The sequence below is a fragment of the Kogia breviceps genome, chromosome 12, assembly GCF_026419965.1.
Source record: "Kogia breviceps isolate mKogBre1 chromosome 12, mKogBre1 haplotype 1, whole genome shotgun sequence".
Lineage (NCBI taxonomy): Eukaryota > Metazoa > Chordata > Mammalia > Artiodactyla > Physeteridae > Kogia > Kogia breviceps.
The window spans coordinates 5,044,611-5,063,811 of NC_081321.1; the positions used below are offsets into that span (position 1 = coordinate 5,044,611).

General features: G+C 51.7%; 1 protein-coding gene across 2 annotated transcripts in view; it reads left to right on the plus strand.

Moving 5' to 3' along the window:
- Positions 1 to 18,568, plus strand: part of NTF3 (neurotrophin 3) — a 64,108-nt gene extending 45,540 nt beyond the window's left edge. For both annotated transcript variants that reach the window (XM_059080376.2, XM_059080377.2), the window contains exon 2: positions 17,472 to 18,568. In XM_059080376.2, the coding sequence (XP_058936359.1) occupies positions 17,472 to 18,251 (780 nt within the window). In that variant the 3' untranslated portion in view covers positions 18,252 to 18,568. The remainder of the gene's footprint in view (positions 1 to 17,471) is intronic.
- The last annotated feature ends 633 nt before the right edge of the window (positions 18,569 to 19,201 follow it).

The following is a 19,201-nucleotide window of genomic DNA, read 5'->3' on the forward strand; positions in this document are numbered from 1 at the left end:
AATATGATGGGAGAATGCTTAGATTATAAGATTAAGTAAGTCAGTCGAAGAAGGATGTGTATTCAACAATCTCAACTTTGTAATGCATAGAAAAACTTTGCACGTGTTTAGAAAAGGCTGGGTACTGGTGGGAGTTGATAGATTTCTTTATGTCGTTTTCTATTTTTAGAATGCTCTCCAATATGCTCTTATTACTTTTATAACATGGAAGAAGAATCTCTAGAGAAATTTATTTTAAATTCCTTAAACATAAAATGGGCGTATGCAATCACGGGTTAATTTGGCCTCCGTGTTCTCTTGATCTCTTAGATGGGAAACATCGCCCAGATAGCATGGTGTTTGAGGAATGAGATTCGGTGTCAGACACACCTGAGTTTGAACCCCAGCTCTAGTATGGCAGTGGTGTGATCTGAGGCCAGTTGTTTTCTCTGGGGCCCTATTTCTTTATGTACGAAGTAGAGAGAATAACGCGCTCCCGCAGTCTCTTCTTTACCATTCCCAAACCCACAAAGCTCTGAAAACCCAGAGTCCCTTCTTAAAGTTTCAGCAGATTTATTTGGCTGCAAAATATGACCTGAGTTGACATAATCTTTCTCTCTCTTAAGTGAGTATTGATAATTTTGCAATAGAAATATTACCTTGTTTAATCACGGGGGCTGCCCCAGACCCACGGAGAGTGTCAGGTAATGTACAGTAATGCCCAGGGTTCCAGACGAGTGACTGTCGACTGTGGGGCCTGCCTCAGAGGGCCGTTGCAGAATTAAATCTTCGCGAAGTTCCAGGCAGGAGCGAATGCTGTCATCGTTATTGACATCATAATTATTCTTGGGCCGTCGCTGCGTACAGGACGCTTGATTTCTGCTTGCCTTCTCTTCTTTCTGTTCCTTTCCTTATTGGGGTCTCTGAGAAGAAGACAGACGTGTCATTTTTTATGGGCACTTAGGTTGACATTGTTTAGGACACGGGAGTGGAAAAAATGGGAACTGCCAGCAGAAAATTCTCCTGCCTCTTTCCTTCTTCCCAGTTTCTAGTTTCCTGAAGAATAAGCCATAAGGAATAATGCGTGTTAACAGGGCACCCGGGTAGTTGAAGATCTCATCAAAGGATTAAGTCTTATTTTCTTGGTGAAGAATTTAGTGTCAAAGCACATGTGTTCATTGTGGAATTGTGATACATTTACAGCATAGTTGCTCTACATTTAAAGATGTACTTTGCTTTAAGCTAAAACTAGTCCGCTATATATATATTTTAATGGAGGAGTGGTTACTTACTGCTTTCCATAGGAATTCACAATAAGATTTTCTGTTGCAAACCCTCCTCGTATCTTTAAAACACAAACCAATTCACAGAAATGTGATTTGCACTCAACATTTCCAGAGGCGTCAGTAGGGTATAAACTGAGGTCATTCCTTCCTGTTCTTGGATGAGTTTTGCTTCATAAATGCTGTCCGTGTGGCACTAGCCAACTGCGTTATTAACATCACCAAGGGGAATTAAAACGTAAAATGTTATAGGATCAACAGTTCCACATTCTGAATCAATGCCAGTGTACTTCCAGACCCTTCAGTTTGACTACAGTCTGCAGCCATCCCCTCCTCTCCACCATGTGACTCACCCACTCCAGGGTGGAGGTCATTGACTGTTCCCACACATCGCCGTGGCCCCATCAACGTCCCCGTGGTGGGGCGTTTTGCCTTTACATAGAATCACAGAGCCTCAGGTCTGGAAAGAACTGTTTTGCAATCCTCTCTATGAAATCCAGTGAATCTGGCCATTTCGACGGCATGCCTGGAAACTCACTAGAGCCTTCTTTCTAGTAAACCAAAATAGATCTCCCTGAAGAAGATGGCTCAAACTCTGCAAATTGGTCCAGAGGCAGAAGAGCTGGTCTGTTGGCTAGAATTGACTGCCTGTCCTAAGGTCTCCGGCCCTTTTCCACTTCAGCTCGTCAGGTCCTCGGTGGGCCTCCTACTGCGTGCCCAGCACAGTGTCAGGACACATTCCCGCACATTCTTGGGTTCCAGCTTACCCTCTATGTTAATGCATTCATTAGCACCAAATTGCAGGGTTCCTTGCCAAAGCCCATCACGTGTAATTGGAGCTTCTGAAGTGAGAGCCTCCAAGTATATTAGTTCAGTTGTGTCTCATTTCACCAAACACATTTTCCTTCACGACTGTTGTCATTTTCTTAAAACAGGTATTGTTGAGAAAGATTGTTTTTAACACAGGCTTTTGCTTAACCAGTTGTTTGATCTCCAGAATGCAATAAATCTTCAGACGAAATAGAGCCAGGAATGGGGGAGGGGGGACTGGGGGAGGCTTAGAAAGAAGTAGGTGCAGAACTTGAGCCAAGGACCGGCCCCACCCATCACCCATCTCCCTGCACAGGAAGAGGCTCCTGAAGCCAGAGGTGGCCCCACCTTTGGAAATGATCCACTTTGTATGAATTGGTGCATCAAAGAGGCAGTGGGCCTGGAGAAAAGTGCAGTCTGCATTTCGTATCTGTAGGGACTCTCCCAAAATTCACAGAGAGCTGGAGGATCTCTACTTCCCGGGCAGTCCCAGGCATATGGTCTGTCCTCTGGATTCTTCCGGGCTTTGAGAATAGAGAGGTTATCTTTCAGGAAGAGCGCGGGATCAGGAGTCAGGAAGCACGGTTCTGGTTCCGGCTGTGACAGCTTTGAGCCCATCCCTCACGTACGCTATGCCCTAAATTTCTCAGCTTTAAAATAGCAATACCCTCTCTTTATAATTTTCCTCACTTCATGTCCACCCAAAGAGCTAAAGACAGTAGGATGTAAGTTTTAAGTTGCAGTCCTTGGCATATAGTAGGTGCTTAGCAGTGTAGCATCCTTCCTTCCTTTAAGAGATCAGGGGGTTCTGCTATATGTCCCCAGATGTTTTCTGCCTGCGACCTGTGACTGTGAAAGCCTCGAGCCTCTTGATGGATGCTTTGCCCACTTCTCCTGGCTGTGTTTGTTAGATTAAAGGGTTGCCTCACTGCCTGTCTCAAGGTAGCCTCTGCTTGCTCTCCAGGGCACCCATGGGGGCCTGGAGCCTTTGAGTGCAATTGTGCTTTTGAGGAAGAGGAGCTCCTCACAGTTCTCGGGCTCCCTGGTGCCTATTTGAGGTCATCTTCAGCCTTTCCAACTCAACCCCTCCAGAGGGGTGAAAACCCACCTTCTTCTGTCTTTTGGGAAATCCACCAGAACTAGTGAGAAGCCATGCATTGCATTTTTCAAGAGTCAAACTCAATCACCAAAAGATGCATCAGAGGGGGCGGGGGGTGGGGGGTAGAGGTCAGGGGAGGAGGTATGGAAGGTGTGCTCACATCCCCCCCAAAAAGCATTGGAGGTTGTGTTGGAAAAATCCTCAGCCTTTATCTACCGCGGTGCGTAGCCACAGGAGGAGGGGGGAACTGGGTGGGAAAGGAAAACAATAGAGGGCTGTGTGCTTTGCTGCAGAAGCGCGCTCTCAGCAAGTGACGTGGCAAGCTGGGTCAGCGCCGCTCAGTTGGCCCCAGAGCGTAAAGGAGGGTCTGGTGCAGCTGTCGGTGGCGGTGGGCAGGCTGGGGCCAAGGCAGGCGCGCTCCAGGCGCTCGGAGGCAAAGCTGCAGGAATCCCCAGGTCCAGCGGGCTCCAACCTGATGGAAACCCTCGCTGCCTCTTGTTCTAGGGAGAGGCTTGTGGGGAGACCACAGAGGAGGTGACCAGCAAAGGGAGTGCTCACATCTCATGCAGAGAGTGACCGACATATGGAACATGTTATCCGGAAGGGTTACAGGCTGGAGGAGCTCCTAGACTTTTCCAGGGGTGGGATGGGGGAGGGGACAGCCTTCAGAAACCCAAGGAGGTTTCTAAACAAAAGGAATTTGAGAAGGGTTGGAGGAATAATGAGAAATGCAAACGTGACCCAGAGTTTCTCTTTCTATCTCCCAGGCTTCTCCCCAGCCTGTCCTTACATGTTTCCAATTCCTGGGACCCGAGAGGGCCACTGGGGCCATGTGCCTTCCTCCTTACATGGGCAGAGCTGGCGGGGGGTGGGACCAGGGTCAGCAGGACCCCAGAGCCGTCTCCCACCCACCCCACCCCCTTGTCCCTGGGGACGAGAGAGAGAGAGGAGAGAGCAGGGAGCCCAGAGCCTTGTCTCTGCCCCTCTGTGGGTGGGCAGACTGCAGACACTGCGAAGATCTTAGGGAGATTTACCTGGCTTCCCTCACTTTGTAGAAGAGCAAACTGATGCCTGGGAGGTGGAAACAAGGCTTGTCTGAGGTCCCGTGGAGACTGACTGGGAAAGCTGCGAGGCGCACACCAGCCTTGTGTGCCTCCAACCCCGGGGACGTCTCCCCTCCTCAGCATCCCTCTCCCAACACACCGCACACACGCGCACACAGACACACGCACTGAGACGCAGACACACAGACGTACACACACACACACACTCAGACATACACACTCACATACAGACACACACACACACAGATCAACATGGACACACGCACAGACACACACTCAGACACAGACATAGAGACCCAGACATACACACAGACACACTCAGTCACACACAGACATACATATACACACAGACACAGCTATATACACGTTCACACACAGACATACATACACACAGAGACACATTCACACCCAGGCACACTCACGGATACCCTCACACACACACCATACACACAGATGAACACGTTATACACTCACACACACACACACACGCTCCGACACAGACCTACATGCACACATATTCGCACGGACACACACCCAGGCACACTCACGGATACCCTCACACACACGTGCTCTGCTGGCCTGTCTCCCCGCAGCTCGTGTACAGGTTGGAACTCCCCCTCGTTCTGCTCTGCTCTGATGGCAGAGGGTCGTGGGCGCGGCCCCAGCCACGCCGGGACAAGGTCCCCGCGGCCGCAGGAGCGCGGCCTGTGCGGTGTCGCCGCCGGGAAGCGCTTTCTGGCCGAGTGCTCACACCTTCCTGCTTGGGCTCGTGCCGCTGGGGCTGCTGGGAAGAAAACGGCAGCCCTGGGTGCTGGCGGGGTGCAGCGGCTCCTAACGCGGCTGGATCCAGATGCAGACACCCTCTGGGCGGCAGTCGTCGTGGTTTTGGGGGACAGTCTCTCCCCACCCCCCATTTTTCCCTATCCGGGGCAGAAGCCACCATGCGGGGGCCTCGGACTCAGCCGAAACCCTGTTCAAGAAAGCCTTGTGTGCCTTCGTCCCTCCGTCCTCTCTCTCTCTCTGTGTCTCCCTCCTTCCCTCCTCCTCCCCAGGCCCCCGCAATCACTTGCCCTGAGGTCCCGAGGAGCGGAGGTGGCCCCCGGCTCTGTGTCGCCCCTTTGCAGTCAGACCCTTGGCTGCAGGGCCTCAGGTGCCTGACGGCTTTTGCCTCTTCCGTGGGGACCGTCCTGTGCTCCGTGGTTCCAGTCTTCCTCCCCGAGGTCCATTCCAGACCATCCTCCAGGAATATGGACTTAGACTCTTCTGAGCAAACTTAGTGAAATGTCATCGCTGGCACTAAAGGGTGACACCTCTCATCCTCTGTACTTTTTCCAGCTCTGCCTGTTTGTCCATCTTTCACTGCGTAACAAACTCCCCCAGACTTGGTGGCGTAAAAAAAAAAAAACCATTGTTTTCTCATTTCTCATGATGTTGTGGCTCCGGGAGTTGAGTCGAGCTGGGTTGGGAGATTCTTCTGTGTCAGGTGGCCTTGACAGAGGTCCTTGGTGGTTTTCAGTTGACTGATGGGCTGGCACGGGCCACCAAGTTCACCGGCAAGACGAGTGCCTTGGTAGCACTGGCTGGAGGACCACGGTGAGGGGGGGTCTCCAACATGGTGGCCTTGAACGCCCGGGCCTCCCGTGGCAGCTCGGGGCCCCAAGAAGAGGCAGAAGCCACACGGCCACTTACAGCCTAGCCTTGGAAGTCACATAATGTTACTTCCTCTATACTGTAGAGATCAAAATAGGCACAGGCCACCCACCTACAAGAGAAGGGCGCCTGGACCCAGCACTGGGTGGGAGGAGGGTCAGAAACCAGCACGTTTTAAACTAGCAACCGCTTGTGCACAGTATTTGATCCCAGTGTATCTTCTGGCTACACCCTCTTCCAGAGCAATGAACTCCTCCACTTTTGCCATCTGATATAAAGGAGAGCCTCTGGCTTCCCTGGTGGCGCAGCGGTTGAGCGTCCGCCTGCCGATGCAGGGGACATGGGTTCGTGCCCCGGTCCGGGAGGATCCCACATGCCGCGGAGCGGCTGGGCCCGTGAGCCATGGCCGCTGAGCCTGCGCGTCCGGAGCCTGTGCTCCACAACGGGAGAGGCCACGGCAGTGAGAGGCCCACGTACCGCAAAAAAAAAAAAAAAGAGAGAGAGCCTCTACTGGTGCTTCAGCCTCCCCTCTCAGGCTTCTGGGGCGTCCCCGGGCCCACGTTTCGTGATCGTCCTGCACCCCTCCCTCCTCCAGCTTCTCCTCCTGAGACGGTGTGCAGCCACGCTCACAGTCATAAGGCCAGGCGGCTGGAACGCAGAGAAGCTCTTCAGAAGCAGCAGTGTTTTCAAAGACAAGGGAGGGCACTGGTCTCGAGTACGCTGAGGAACAGGGAAACCAAAGGGCTGGAAAAGCCATCCGGTTGGAGGTGAAGTCATCCAGCGTGGTGGCAGGACCAGAGATGGAAGAGCAAAGGCCTGACGTTCCAAAGCTCTTGAGGAGTGCAAGTGCAGGTGTCACTAGACTATGGTTCTGATGCCGCACGAATATTTGTAAAAGGAAGGGAAGGGCTCTGCCTCGTGGGCTGCCTTTGGAGCTGCGTCAGGCTGCGAGGGCCCCCAGCCCTCTCACAGTGTAGCGTTCCACATGCTGTGCTGGCCCCGATCCCCCTGCACCTCCCAGAGAAGCCCTTCTGCAACCTTGTGGCCACGTTTCCCTCCGGGTGTCCTTATGTTTATGGTTCTGTGTTGGTTCCAGATGGACAGCACAGCTCTGGGCCTCTGGAGAGCTGGCTTCTGGTTCCGGCTCTTGCATTCATTGATTGCTGTATCTGGGGCAGGCCACCTTCCTGCTGTAACCCGCCCCCCCCCACCCCCCCATTGTATGAGAATTCTAGTAGATTAGGATATGCCAGTGCCTGGCTCCGTAGCTTCAAAAGCACACAGAAAAGTAGGAGGGACCAGAAAACGAGACCAGTTTTGAGGATCATTTGTCTGGTGAAGAAATGGCCCAGGGTAGGCAGAGGGTCACAGAAGCACAGGATATTAAAGCTGGAAAGAAGCTGTGAAAAACTGTTTAGTTCAAGAGTTCTTCACCAAGGATCTGTGGGTCTCTGGGTTAGGCCCTGGGGAGCTGGTGGACCGCCTCGAATTTTTTTGCAAACTGTTTCCGATATGCACACATGCATTTTTTTAGGGGAAACTTTCTTTAGTTTTTATCACATTCTAAAAAGGGTCAAAAACGGCTGAGAACCACTTTAGACCACCAGCATTATGTTATGTGATTCTTAACCAGGAGGGATAAGGCCTCCCCAGATGGTATTTGGAAAAGTGTGAGTGCCTTTTTTTGGTCGTCACCATGACTGGGGACATGATTGACATTTAGTAGGTTGGGGGCAGAGCTTCATGTGTGGGAGACAAAACTGAATAATGAAGAACTAACTCTCCTGCCCGAAATACCAGCATCAGCCCCATGGAGGAAGCCCGTTAGGAATTGAGACCCCAGGATGAGCAGTGATTCTCCCGTGGCCACAAAGCTGATCAGCGACAGAGATGCTTTTCATTCATAAATCAAAGTGGGAGGTGTGCCAAGAGTCTGCATTACTTGATTTCTCCTTGTCAATACGCTAAAAATATATGAAAACCAAATAATCAGAAATCTGTCTCGCCTTCAAAATTCCAGCAAATTGCAAAAAGAATCCCTGGGTTCCTGGTCTTTTTTACCATCCAATAAGGACAGAGGAAAGGAATGTGTGACATTTGGGGAAACTAAGACATAGGTAAGTGAGCCCGTCAGCCCCGTGTCGCATAGACATGCTTCTCAGCCACCGTGAACTGGCGATGCCCAGCCTTGGCCGGTGAAATGTTCCCTTTGCGCTTCAGAGCGCCTGTCTTGGAGATCTCTTTCTCAGAACAAGGAAAGAAGCATTAATGTATCAATGTGGGGCTTGGGCCTCACTCCCTGCAAGCAAGTGGCAGGTGCCTTCAGCTCTCTGGAATGAGTTGAGAGGTGGTCTGCGGTACTGGCTAAAAGTACAGCCTGGGGGTCACACAGGGGTCTGCATCCTGGCTCCGCCTCTCAACTGAGGCGTGATCTCGGACAACGTAACTCAAACCCTCTGAGCCTCAGTCTCCTGAGCTGACAAGTGGGCATGATAATCGTATCCATGAAGATTAATTGAGACAATCCATGTAAAGTCTGGAGAAGTCCTCAGCATATGGTGCGGCTCAGTAAATACTAGCTGTTATTACAAGCGGTTATGGTGACAGTGTCTGTGATGAATGACAGCTTTGGGTCCACAGTGTGGGTGCCAAAATTCAGAGGACAAACTCTGGGTTGCTTTCTAGTCTTGCCCAGCTGCCCAGAGCGAGTCGGTAGATGGTTTGGGATGGGATCATAGTGTCTATGAAGTGCCTCCCACACACTTGGGCTCAGGTAGAAGACGGATCTTCTTCCTGTGTGTCCATCCCACCCTCCCTTTGCAAGGGCGCGCAAAGAGGCTCAGGAAATCTCCCGTGCAGACACCTCTCCTGCCTCGCTTTCCTGGTCTGGCGGGGGATTCGGGTGAAGGACGGTGGCTGGGTGAGCCGAGGAAGGAGGCTTTGGCCCTCCTAGTCCCCAGACAGTGCGGTTCCCTGGAGAGGGTGTCCAGACCAAAGGCAGCCAGGGACCATCTGCCAGCCCCTCATCCTCGTGGAAGGAGGCTGGCTGCGGGCTGGGGGAAGCGTGAACGGGAGACACGGGCCCCGTCGCCAAGCCTGGAGGAGAAAGGCCGCCATCTGACCACACTCACCGCGGCCAAGTCCTCGTGAGGCCAAACCAGGGTGGTTTGGGTTGACCCTGGCCTCGCTGCCGCTGCCCTGGCGGGTGCAGTCACAGGTCTGGGCGTTGCCAAGCCAGCGGTGATCTTGGTTTGGAAGAGGCATCTGGAGAGTGAATGGGAGTCCTGAGTTGGGATCTCCCTTCGCTCCCAGCTCTCGAGATAAAGCCAGCTTCCTTGTTCTGCCATTTTGCGACCCATCCTTGGCTGGGTAGACAAAGTACATAATGGATCACCCTCGTCATGATTTATTGTAATTATTAAAGATTGAAGGCCAGCAGCCTTCTGATACAATTAGCGTCCAGCTGGGTAGCACTTTATAGGTAATACATATGCTTGACACGTCAAAACCCAACTCAGACACGAGGAGTACATCTAGGACAAGAAGTTTCATTTGCTTGGGGAGGTTATTCTCTGCCGCTAAGAGTTGAACGCCAGCCGTACTCGCAACTGCCTGTGTAATGGAAGCAACCTTCCCTTGTGTGTTTCCACACTTGGAAAAATGGAGTTAACCCAGATGCAGAAAATGAAACCAGAATCAAGATGTCTCAGAATATTAAATGATATAATGGTTTGGAAATAACTCGACTGTAACCCATCCTCATTTGGGGAGGCTACAGTGTGCGTGAGGTGTGAGCGTGTGCATACACGCATGCACGCACAAGCCCACCACAAACCCACGCGTGTACGTCTTCAAGCACAGCGGTGAATGAGCATTAGTGCCCAGAGCAAAGAAAACGGAATTTACTAGATAGACCCAGTCATGGCCAGTAGCTGCATTGACTCAGATTTTCTCTGCAGATTGTTCCTTGGCCACCCTCTGGCCATGAAATGAGAGTTGATAGTATGTAAAGGATAAAGTAAATCTGGGTTTCCTGGGGCTGTGTCGGCATACCAAGCTCCTTTCAGATCTCTCTGCCAAGATGGGGCCAAGCCAGAGGGTCCCCTGGCCTGGGGAATAACTGTACTACCTTCTCCTCGGAACTGTGGTGCACGTTGTTTTGACATGTGCCATATACCTTCTGTCTCTCACTACCTTGGGGCCCAGTGAGTGGATGCTTTGAACAATGCAAAATTCCTCTTCCAACAGCTGTGAAAAAGAAACTCCCAGCTTTTTTACTTCCAGCTCAGGGTGTTTAGCTTGCTTTTGGGAGACCAGCTCCTTGTCCTTTCAGGGGTCTCTTGTCTTCATCTTCTGGCCTCCAAGAGGAACCAGTGTCAGCAGTTCCTTCCCGAGGGAGGTGAGTCACCCTTCTGAGGTCTCTATTTCATTTTGTTTCATCCTAGAACACACCTTCCTTGTTCATAGTTTGTCTTGTTTCCCCTGGGAAGCCAGCATCCCCTGAAAACCAAGGACCTTGTCCTATTTCAGATCTTGGGCCAAGCCGTTGTCTGGCTCGGTCGGTTTCAGAACCCTGAGCTGGGTAAGTTTCACCAGGAGGAACTATGCAGAATGAGAGGCTTTTAGAGAACAGGGAAGGGATCCATCTCCCTGCCTCTGTCACCTGTATGGACTCTATGTGATGCAGACCTGCCCAAGGACCAGGGGTCTCCAATGAGGTCTCACCAAAGACAGCAGAGAGGTGACCCTCTGTGGTTGGGGGGGGGAATTTAGGCCATATGCTCACCAGCATCTTTATTTATTTATTTATTTTTTTTTTGCGGTACGCGGGCCTCTCACTGCTGCGGCCTCTCCCGCTGCGGAGCACAGGCTCCGGACGCGCAGGCTCAGCAGCCACGGCTCACGGGCCCAGCCGCTCCGCGGCCCGTGGGATCCTCCCGGACCGGGGCACGAACCCGCGTCCCCTGCATCGGCAGGCGGACTCTCAGCCACTGCGCCACCAGGGAAGCCCTCACCAGCATCTTTGATGAGAGTCGTTGACGAGTTCTCTGATCTCGGCCCCATTTCTTACCCTCTCTAAAGCTCCGTGTACGTGTTCTTGTTCTCCCTAAGACTGGGGAGAGTGGCCACCCTCAGAGGTGCAGTAGGAGTGAGTGAGGTGTGTTTGAGGGAGGCATGCAGGGCCTTCGGGGAAAGAGCGCCATGAACCCCTATGAGCCCAGTTCCTGTGAGTTCATTTCTAATCCGCCCTTTCCCTCCAGCCTCTCGCAAGCATTTCCCTCCCGTGTTGGTGTTGGATCCGCCTTTTGCCCCCAGTGAGTTAGCCTAGTGTTTGCAGTCTAATCTCCTCCCGCTCCTTCCAGGATCTGCCTGCCCACATGGGGGCTGGAGAATCGTTGGTTTGTCCTCACCGTTTGTAGCGCCTTCCCTGCAGGCGTCATCTGTGCGTTTCAATTAACCTGCCACTTTTTCCTCCCCTCCTGCTTCCGGATCATTATTAAAGAGATTAACCAAAACCAGACCCGCCCCCAGCGGAGGCTCCACCGGGACCTGCCTCTCCCAGCTCCCTGCCTTGTCAGGGGTCAGAACATCTTCATGGGGTCCCAACGGACTCATTTCGAGGCCTCAGGACCCGTGTTCAGAAGAAAGCCAATTTGAATTAATTTTGCAATTAGGACGGGGGAACAAGCCTGGCCAGTCCTTTTATGTGGCTTTAGTTTAATGTTTCCGCCACGTTCCTTTCCTTGTGGTCATTCTGCTTTTAAAGCTATCGCCTCCCCACCTCTCTCTCTTTCCCCTCCCTGAACAAGGTATGAGGCTCATCTGGCACGCTGTGGGTTGAGATGTCTTTGGACATCTCAGCATTCATCGGAGGCCAGGTCATCGCTGCAGAAACTCTCCGGAGAATTAGGTCCTTATGGCGACCAGCGGCCAGTGTCCTCGGTCACCCCCACCAGAAAGTGTGCACTTGCCTCCGGAGGATGTGGCTCATCTGGCCCTAATGAAATCTCTAGAATTTGCATATCCAACACGTGGCAAATTAAAAAGTGCTGCCACCTCTGCTCTCACTCCTCCTCCCCTAGGAAAGCCAGAACAGAGCCTTTCGGCCTCCTGTGCTATTCACCCCATTTTCCAGCGCCGGGGCCAAACCCAGGGTCTGAGGATGCAAACGTATGTCATTTCCCGGCAAGAACATTTTTGTGCTTGGTGACCCCACTCTGCCCAGGCTACAAAATTCACTCGGTACACGTGCAACGAGCAAGGAAGGGCTGGGGGCTCACGGCCAGGCGGTGGCTCGCACGCGCCAGGGAGCTAGTCCTAGAGCGGTGACTTGGGACTCAGCGGTGATGGCCCGCATCTCCCGCGTGTGGCAGGACTGACCCTGGTTGCTGTGGCCTCAGCCTCTGTACCACTGTCCTCTCCGGCTTCTCTTCCATTTCAGCTGCTCCTTCCAGACCCCAAACCCTCTGTGTGTATTGTACGCTGAGCCAAAAAGGAGGAATCAGAAATTGCTCTCTTTTGAGTATTTTGAGGGATGGTGAAACCTTGTAGGAATGTTGCTCCAGGGACTGGGAAAGCACCATATGTGGGAAAGCATTTCTAAGCGAGCAAAATAGCATCTGCAAGCTGGTCAGGATCTTGGAAAACTCTGGAGCGGGGAAAACGGGCACTGGGGAAAGTGCAGGAAGGGGTCCAACGGAGGACTTTAACAGGTCTTTTTCCAATTATAGCCGAGAAGAGCCTGGGGGCCCTGGCCTGCTTCAGAGCCAGGCCGGTATTTTCTTTGGGAGAAGAAGGCAGAGTTGATTGGCTTCCAAACCAGGCTTGGCAGAAACCCAGACAGAATCCGAGGCCAGGAAGCTGTGTCTTGGTAGGTCTCGCTTGTAGTAGGTGCTCATTCAGTAAATGGACCTGGAGACTCGACAGCAGTGCAGCCCTGTGCCGGACGTCAGAGACGGGGCGATGAGAAAGACGTGGCCTCGTCATCTGGGAGGAGCCGTTCAGACAATGATAACTCAGTAGGATCATTGCTTAAACGGGGGTCTCTATGAACTGCAGTCACCGCTAGCGAAGGAGCGTAGACGTCTCTCTACATTGAAACATTCACTGATGGGCCTTTCTGGTACTGCCTCTCCTCTTCCACACCCCGCTCCAGGGAATTAGTCCTCTGCTACCTGGTGTGTGTGCGTGCGGTGTCTTCTGCTGCCACAGATAACTGAGGTTCATGTTCATCTAACCCGTCCAGTGGATCACGACGTGCCAGGCACGGTGCTGAGTGCTTTCATAATGATGTCACTTTTCACCCCTGACCATGACCTTGATTATGCACCGGCCGTGCATAATCTGATCTCTGTTACGCTTAATCACCGAGGGTCCCCTGTCCCTCTCTGTGTCATGTAGCAGTCAGACCTCACACAGTTCACTCTACACTGCTCCGGGTCTCAGTGCCCTTAATGGTAAAAATGAGGTGATTCCCTATGGCCCCTTCCAACTTCAATATCTGTGTCTGGGCGAATTTTATTAGCGACATTCTTGGGCTCGCTCTCCGCGAAAAACCTGACAGCAGGTTATCAAAGTGGAGTCCGCAGGAAGCCTGTTGGGTTTTAACGCAGCCTTGCAGATATCTAGAAACACTTACCAGCCTGCAGATGATTTACTCTCAGGACTTATTCCAAATCATCATGACGAGTTTTGGGACTTGATGGTAAGCAACCATCCAGATCCAGAAATGGGTAGGACCCAGGCTAAGGGGCATTTGGGAATTTTTGTATAATTCATTTTGTTCATTTGTCCCCACCCTACCACCAGCAGTGCTGGCCTGATGTCTCTGTGCTGAATTTGTGTGCTTGGGACCCGAGGGGGTACTAGGGTTTGCCTTGGGGATCCCACAGGTAGATGGGATGGTAGGAACAGTCCAGCCTGTACAATTCTCTGTAGAGAATTGAAAAACAATAATAAATCAACTACAAGTCAGTCTGATTTGTACTATCTGCTCACTGTGCTTTGGCGATTCTTTGCAATATCAGTGATGAAGTCTTCCTCTCTGACGATCCTGACCTCTCCCCCGATCCCCCACTGCCCAGGGGAGCAAGGAAGGCGGTCTCAGGAGCCTCTCTCATTGTCCACAACCCCGGGCCCTCCCTGCCGGGCTGCACTAAAGTCACAGCTCCCGTCCATGGCCCTGCACGCTGCCCCCTGTGGGTTTTGCACACACCCCTTTTGACCAACGATGACTTTCCGCCCTTACTTTCAAACAATTTCACCAAGACAAACGGTCTTAGTGCCTGCAGTCTGGAGCTCAGAGGGGGGGGACCTCAAACTCGAGGTGTAACGCTCTGTGGTTACCATCTTGAAATTCAGAAGAATTGTATTTTTGACTGTGGGTTTTCTAAGTGAGGTCCCATGGGCCCATGGACCCCATGCACCTGGGGGCTCTGAGCATTGCCTCAAACGTGGTCACGCCTCCCGCCTCCATCCTGCCTGTGAGAAATGTTTGCCTTAGGCCCTGCAGACTAGGTAGCCAGTTCTGTGCGTGGAGGGCAGGCATTCCAGCCACCCTCAGTGCATCTCTGACTCACTGCACCCACTTTGTATTCACTGTGGCGTGGACTCAGGGGAGGGGCAGGCACAAACAGGAAGGGAGGGGCTGCTGGCCTTAGAGGAGAGAGTCTAGGGAGTAAGTCACGTCATGCCATGAGGGCTGTGACACCTGCCACCATGCCATGGAGATGCAAAGGAGGCTGGCTTGCCGCTCTCGGGGGAGCATCGTGGAAAAGTTAGCTTCTGAACCAGGCACTGAAGAATGAGCAAAATTTCAGCAGGAGAGGAGGCTGTGAAAGTGTGCAAGGTGAAAGGTCACATGGGCCATAAAGCTTATTCAAGTGGCTCGTAAACAGTGAGCGGAGCTGAAGGGTGGGGCACGGGAGCCCTATCGTGATGTGATGAAAAGGAATGCTGGGCCCAGAGTGCGGAGACCCCCTCTCTGCCCTCTGTGTGCCTCTCCTCTTCTCTGAACTGCAGTTTGGGTTTTCCTCATCTCTAAAATGAAGGAGTTGGATTAAATACCCTTCTCCTTCTTACATCCTTTGGCTCCATACACAGTTCACCTCCAATATAGCAGCCCAATCCATCAACGTTCTTCCTACCAACTCACCCTTGCAATGACCTTACTAATCTAGGCGTGACTCTTACTGGACCTGGGACCTCCCTCCACTCACCACGCTTGATTGATTTCCCCGTGAGCAGGTAGCCTGCTTATTCTTAGTTGATAGTGGCTGGGCTTTTGGCGGGGGGGGGCTTCGTAAATTGTTTTTCGATAGCCTCTCCGTCCCAAATTATTTTATTGCATCTGTGTTCTATTTTGGATGGGAGAAGGAGGTGTAATTCTAGTTGCATGTACACCACACTTTTTGTGTTCAAGCTTGATTTGGGGGGGCCTGCAAGATTGAAGGGGATGTCACTCTTATGCAGAGTTGGGGGGTAGATCAGTTATCCTGTGGGAACCATTTTCCCAGGATAATACAATTCCTGGAGGCAATCTCTAGAGGTGGGCAGCACAGCTAGAATCCTTCTCTCAGCCTTGACCTTGAAGGAGTCAGTTGTCCAGAGAGCAGTTCCCGTGCAAGGAAGATGGTCCCCTTATCAGAGAGACAGGCTGGGCACCAGGAGGAGGAAGTTGGAAGAAAGTGACAGCAATGCTGTTGACCTTTGGGGACAAGAGCGCAGTTCTTCCAGTGAGATGGGGAAAGAGTATATGCCTCTGAGTCCCGGGAGCGAGTTAGCTCGGGCAGGCTCAGACATGGGTACTTGGTAAGCAGGGCTGATTTTCTATGTCTTGTGCCACATTTGTTTATTTCCCTTCTCTTCTCCCCCTGGGTTTCTCCAAATACCAAAGGTGAACCAAGGGAAGGATTTTATTTTCCATGCTTAGAGCTTTAAAGAGGAAACGAGAAAGGCCTGGGGAGAGTAAGGTGGCTTCCGTGGTGATTACAGAACGAGCACCTCGAGGCGAGTGGTGTGAAACACGGGGCACAGGAGGGGTCATTAGTGCAGCCAGCCCTCCCCGCTGGAAAAATCTCCTTCCCGTGCCAACCCTCAGAAAATCAGGGCTGTGCTCTAGTGAGGGAGAGACCAGCAATGAAGGTATGTCAAGATCAGCCCTCTCATTCCACAAGGACTCAGCAGAAACCCCAAGTCGAGGTTCTACTATGGCAACAGAATGAGCGCATTGATAGGTTAAGATGCCACTGAAACAAGGAGACAGCAGAGTTAGAAACAGAGCCATTAAAAGGAACATTTCATAGTGGAAACTTAAAAAGTCAAACATGAAAAATTAACAGGGAATCTTGCACTTCAGGGCAAGTGTAGCCCATGAATTTGAGCTGTGTCTCCATCTTCTGCAGGTGGTGCTTTGGGGGGGGGGCGCTGTCTTGTGAAGAGGGTCTGTGGGGATCAGGTGGGCACCTTGGCAAAAGCATGTCCATTGGAGAGGTCGGCAGAGCACCTGACCCTCAGCCCCTCTCACAGCACAGGTCGCAGCCCACGTGGTCATTTACAAGGGCAAGAGAACAGCTCTGCCAGGCTGGCCAAGAACGAGCCATGTCTGATGCTATGGACATAGAAGCAAGTGGCCCAGCCCCCAGCCTTCGGGTATCTGTTCCTTTGAGAGATCTCAGGGGCTGCAGTGAAAGGGACAAGAGAACTATGATTCTTGAGGCAACTGCAAAGCTACTGGCACTGATATTTTTTTGATTAAAAATGTATGTACGCATTTATAATTTTCAGGTTCCATTTCTTTGTATTTTGCCGAGGTGGAGCGGGATGTGATCTTTTCAGGCTCGAGGGACCTTTCAGGAAGTGGCAGGAGACTTCCCTGGCTGTCCAGTGGTTAAGACTCCACGCTTCCAGTGCTTCCACTGCAGGGGACACGGGTTCCATCTCTGGTTGGGGAACTAAAATTCCACACGCTGCACGGCACACAGCCAAGAAAAAAAATGTTTAATAAATAAATAAAGAAGTGGCAGGATGTCATCTACACATATCAGAAGGCTGCAGATGGTAGCCATCAGGTGCAAAGGTGACAGGTGCTATCTGTCCAGGAAAGAGATGGAGGTTGAAAGCCTGGAGTCAAGCACTCCTGCCTCTTTGGGACCCGGGTCTTCGGGAAAGACCTGACTCTTCTAGGCTGTAGTCCTTCCAGTGATGTTCTTGGGTTCCTCGTGAAAAAGATGATTTTGCCCTCTCTCTCTTACACACACAGACACACACACACACACACAAACACACACACACACCCCTCTTTCCCTCTCACACAGCCACAATGCTGGAGGAAAGATTGTTGAGGTGAAGGCACCTGGACATCTAGGAGAGACAGGAGGGCTCGTAAAAGGCAGTATTTCCCAGGGGAAGGGGAGAGAAAGAGACAGCCTCTGTATCTGGCCAGTACGGGGGCGTTTTGATGCTCCCCTAGGATGGGGGGGGTACCCTGCTCTCTCTCTTGCCTCACAGGGATCCTCAGCCTCTGGTTCAGGGTGACCCAGACCCAGCGGCCACCACCTTCTGTTAACACCTGTGTTTCCTTTTCAGATCTTACAGGTGAACAAGGTGATGTCCATCTTGTTTTATGTGATATTTCTCGCTTATCTCCGTGGCATCCAAGGTAACAGCATGGATCAAAGGAGTTTGCCGGAAGACTCGCTCAATTCCCTGATTATTAAGCTGATCCAGGCAGATATTTTAAAAAACAAGCTCTCCAAGCAGATGGTGGACGTTAAGGCAAACTACCAGAGCACCCTGCCCAAAGCAGAGGCCCCCCGGGAGCCCGCCAAGTCGGAATTCCAGCCCATGACGGCCATGGGCCCCGAACTGCTGCGGCATCAGAGACGCTACAACTCCCCCCGAGTCCTGCTGAGTGACAGCACCCCCCTGAAGCCCCCGCCCCTGTACCTCATGGAGGATTACGTGGGCGGCCCCGTGGCGACCAACAGAACGGCGCGGAGGAAGCGGTACGCGGAGTACAAGAGTCACCGAGGGGAGTACTCCGTGTGTGACAGCGAGAGCTTGTGGGTGACCGACAAGTCGTCGGCCATCGACATTCGGGGACACCAGGTCACGGTGCTGGGGGAGATCAAAACCGGCAACTCTCCCGTCAAACAATATTTTTATGAGACGAGATGTAAAGAGGCCAGGCCTGTCAAGAACGGTTGCAGAGGCATTGACGATAAACACTGGAACTCTCAGTGCAAAACCTCCCAAACCTACGTCCGGGCACTGACGTCCGAAAACAGCAAGCTGGTCGGCTGGCGGTGGATACGGATAGACACATCCTGTGTGTGTGCCTTGTCGAGAAAAATCGGAAGAACATAAATCGGCATCTCTCCCCATATATAAATTATTACTTTAAATTATACAATATGCACGTAGCATATAAATGTTTATATTGTTTTTATATATTATAAGTTGACCTTTATTTATTAAACTTCAGCAACCCTACAGTATATAAGCTTTTTTTTCTCAATAAAATCCGTGTGCTTGCCTTCCCTCAGGCCTCTCCCATCTGTTAACCCTGATCCTTGTAACCCGGCTCTCGGGAGCCACCACCCTGTAAAATCTGTGTACACCGGTGTTTTGCATTCGGTATTGTCAAGGCCATGACTGTCGTTTTAGTAAACTTGTTAAAATCGGCTGATGTCAGAGTTGTGTGTAGACACAGTTATATCCCCCGTTCCGGGGTGCCTCACGGTTGATTCGTTAACTAGAAGAACTGTTACAGCCACCGTGGCAGTGATACCCGGCAGCTTGGAGCCGCACCCTTAATTCTGACCAACAAGCTTACTGCCCAGAACCTACCTGCCTCTCCCTGCTGTCAGTTTCGCCAATTAGAGTTACGACTTGCTCCAATGTTGCCGTTCCGAAACAATAACAGTGAAGCTGGCAATTTTCGTTTTGGAAGTTTCTTTTCAGCACATTTGTTGTTGGGGGGTTGGAGATTGTTAAGGGTTGAATTTTTTTTTTTTTTTTTTGGCTTCGGTTTTTCTTTTGTTTTTTTGTAAGTGATTTTCTGAGGCACATAGGAAACATTTTTTAACTGTTTGTAACAGAAATAATTGTGTGGTTTCCCCAGAAGCAGAAATGGGTCATGAGTCATCTGCACACAGAAGAGAAATGTGCTCCTGAGAGATCCTCTTGGAGCCCCGCCTCCCCTTCCTCTGCTGGACCCTCCTGGTGCTGCAGGGGGAACTGAAAAAGGCTGGTGCTTTGGAGCCAGACCTAGGTTCGTACTGCAGCTCCGCCCCTGTGGCTGCAGGCAGGCTTTT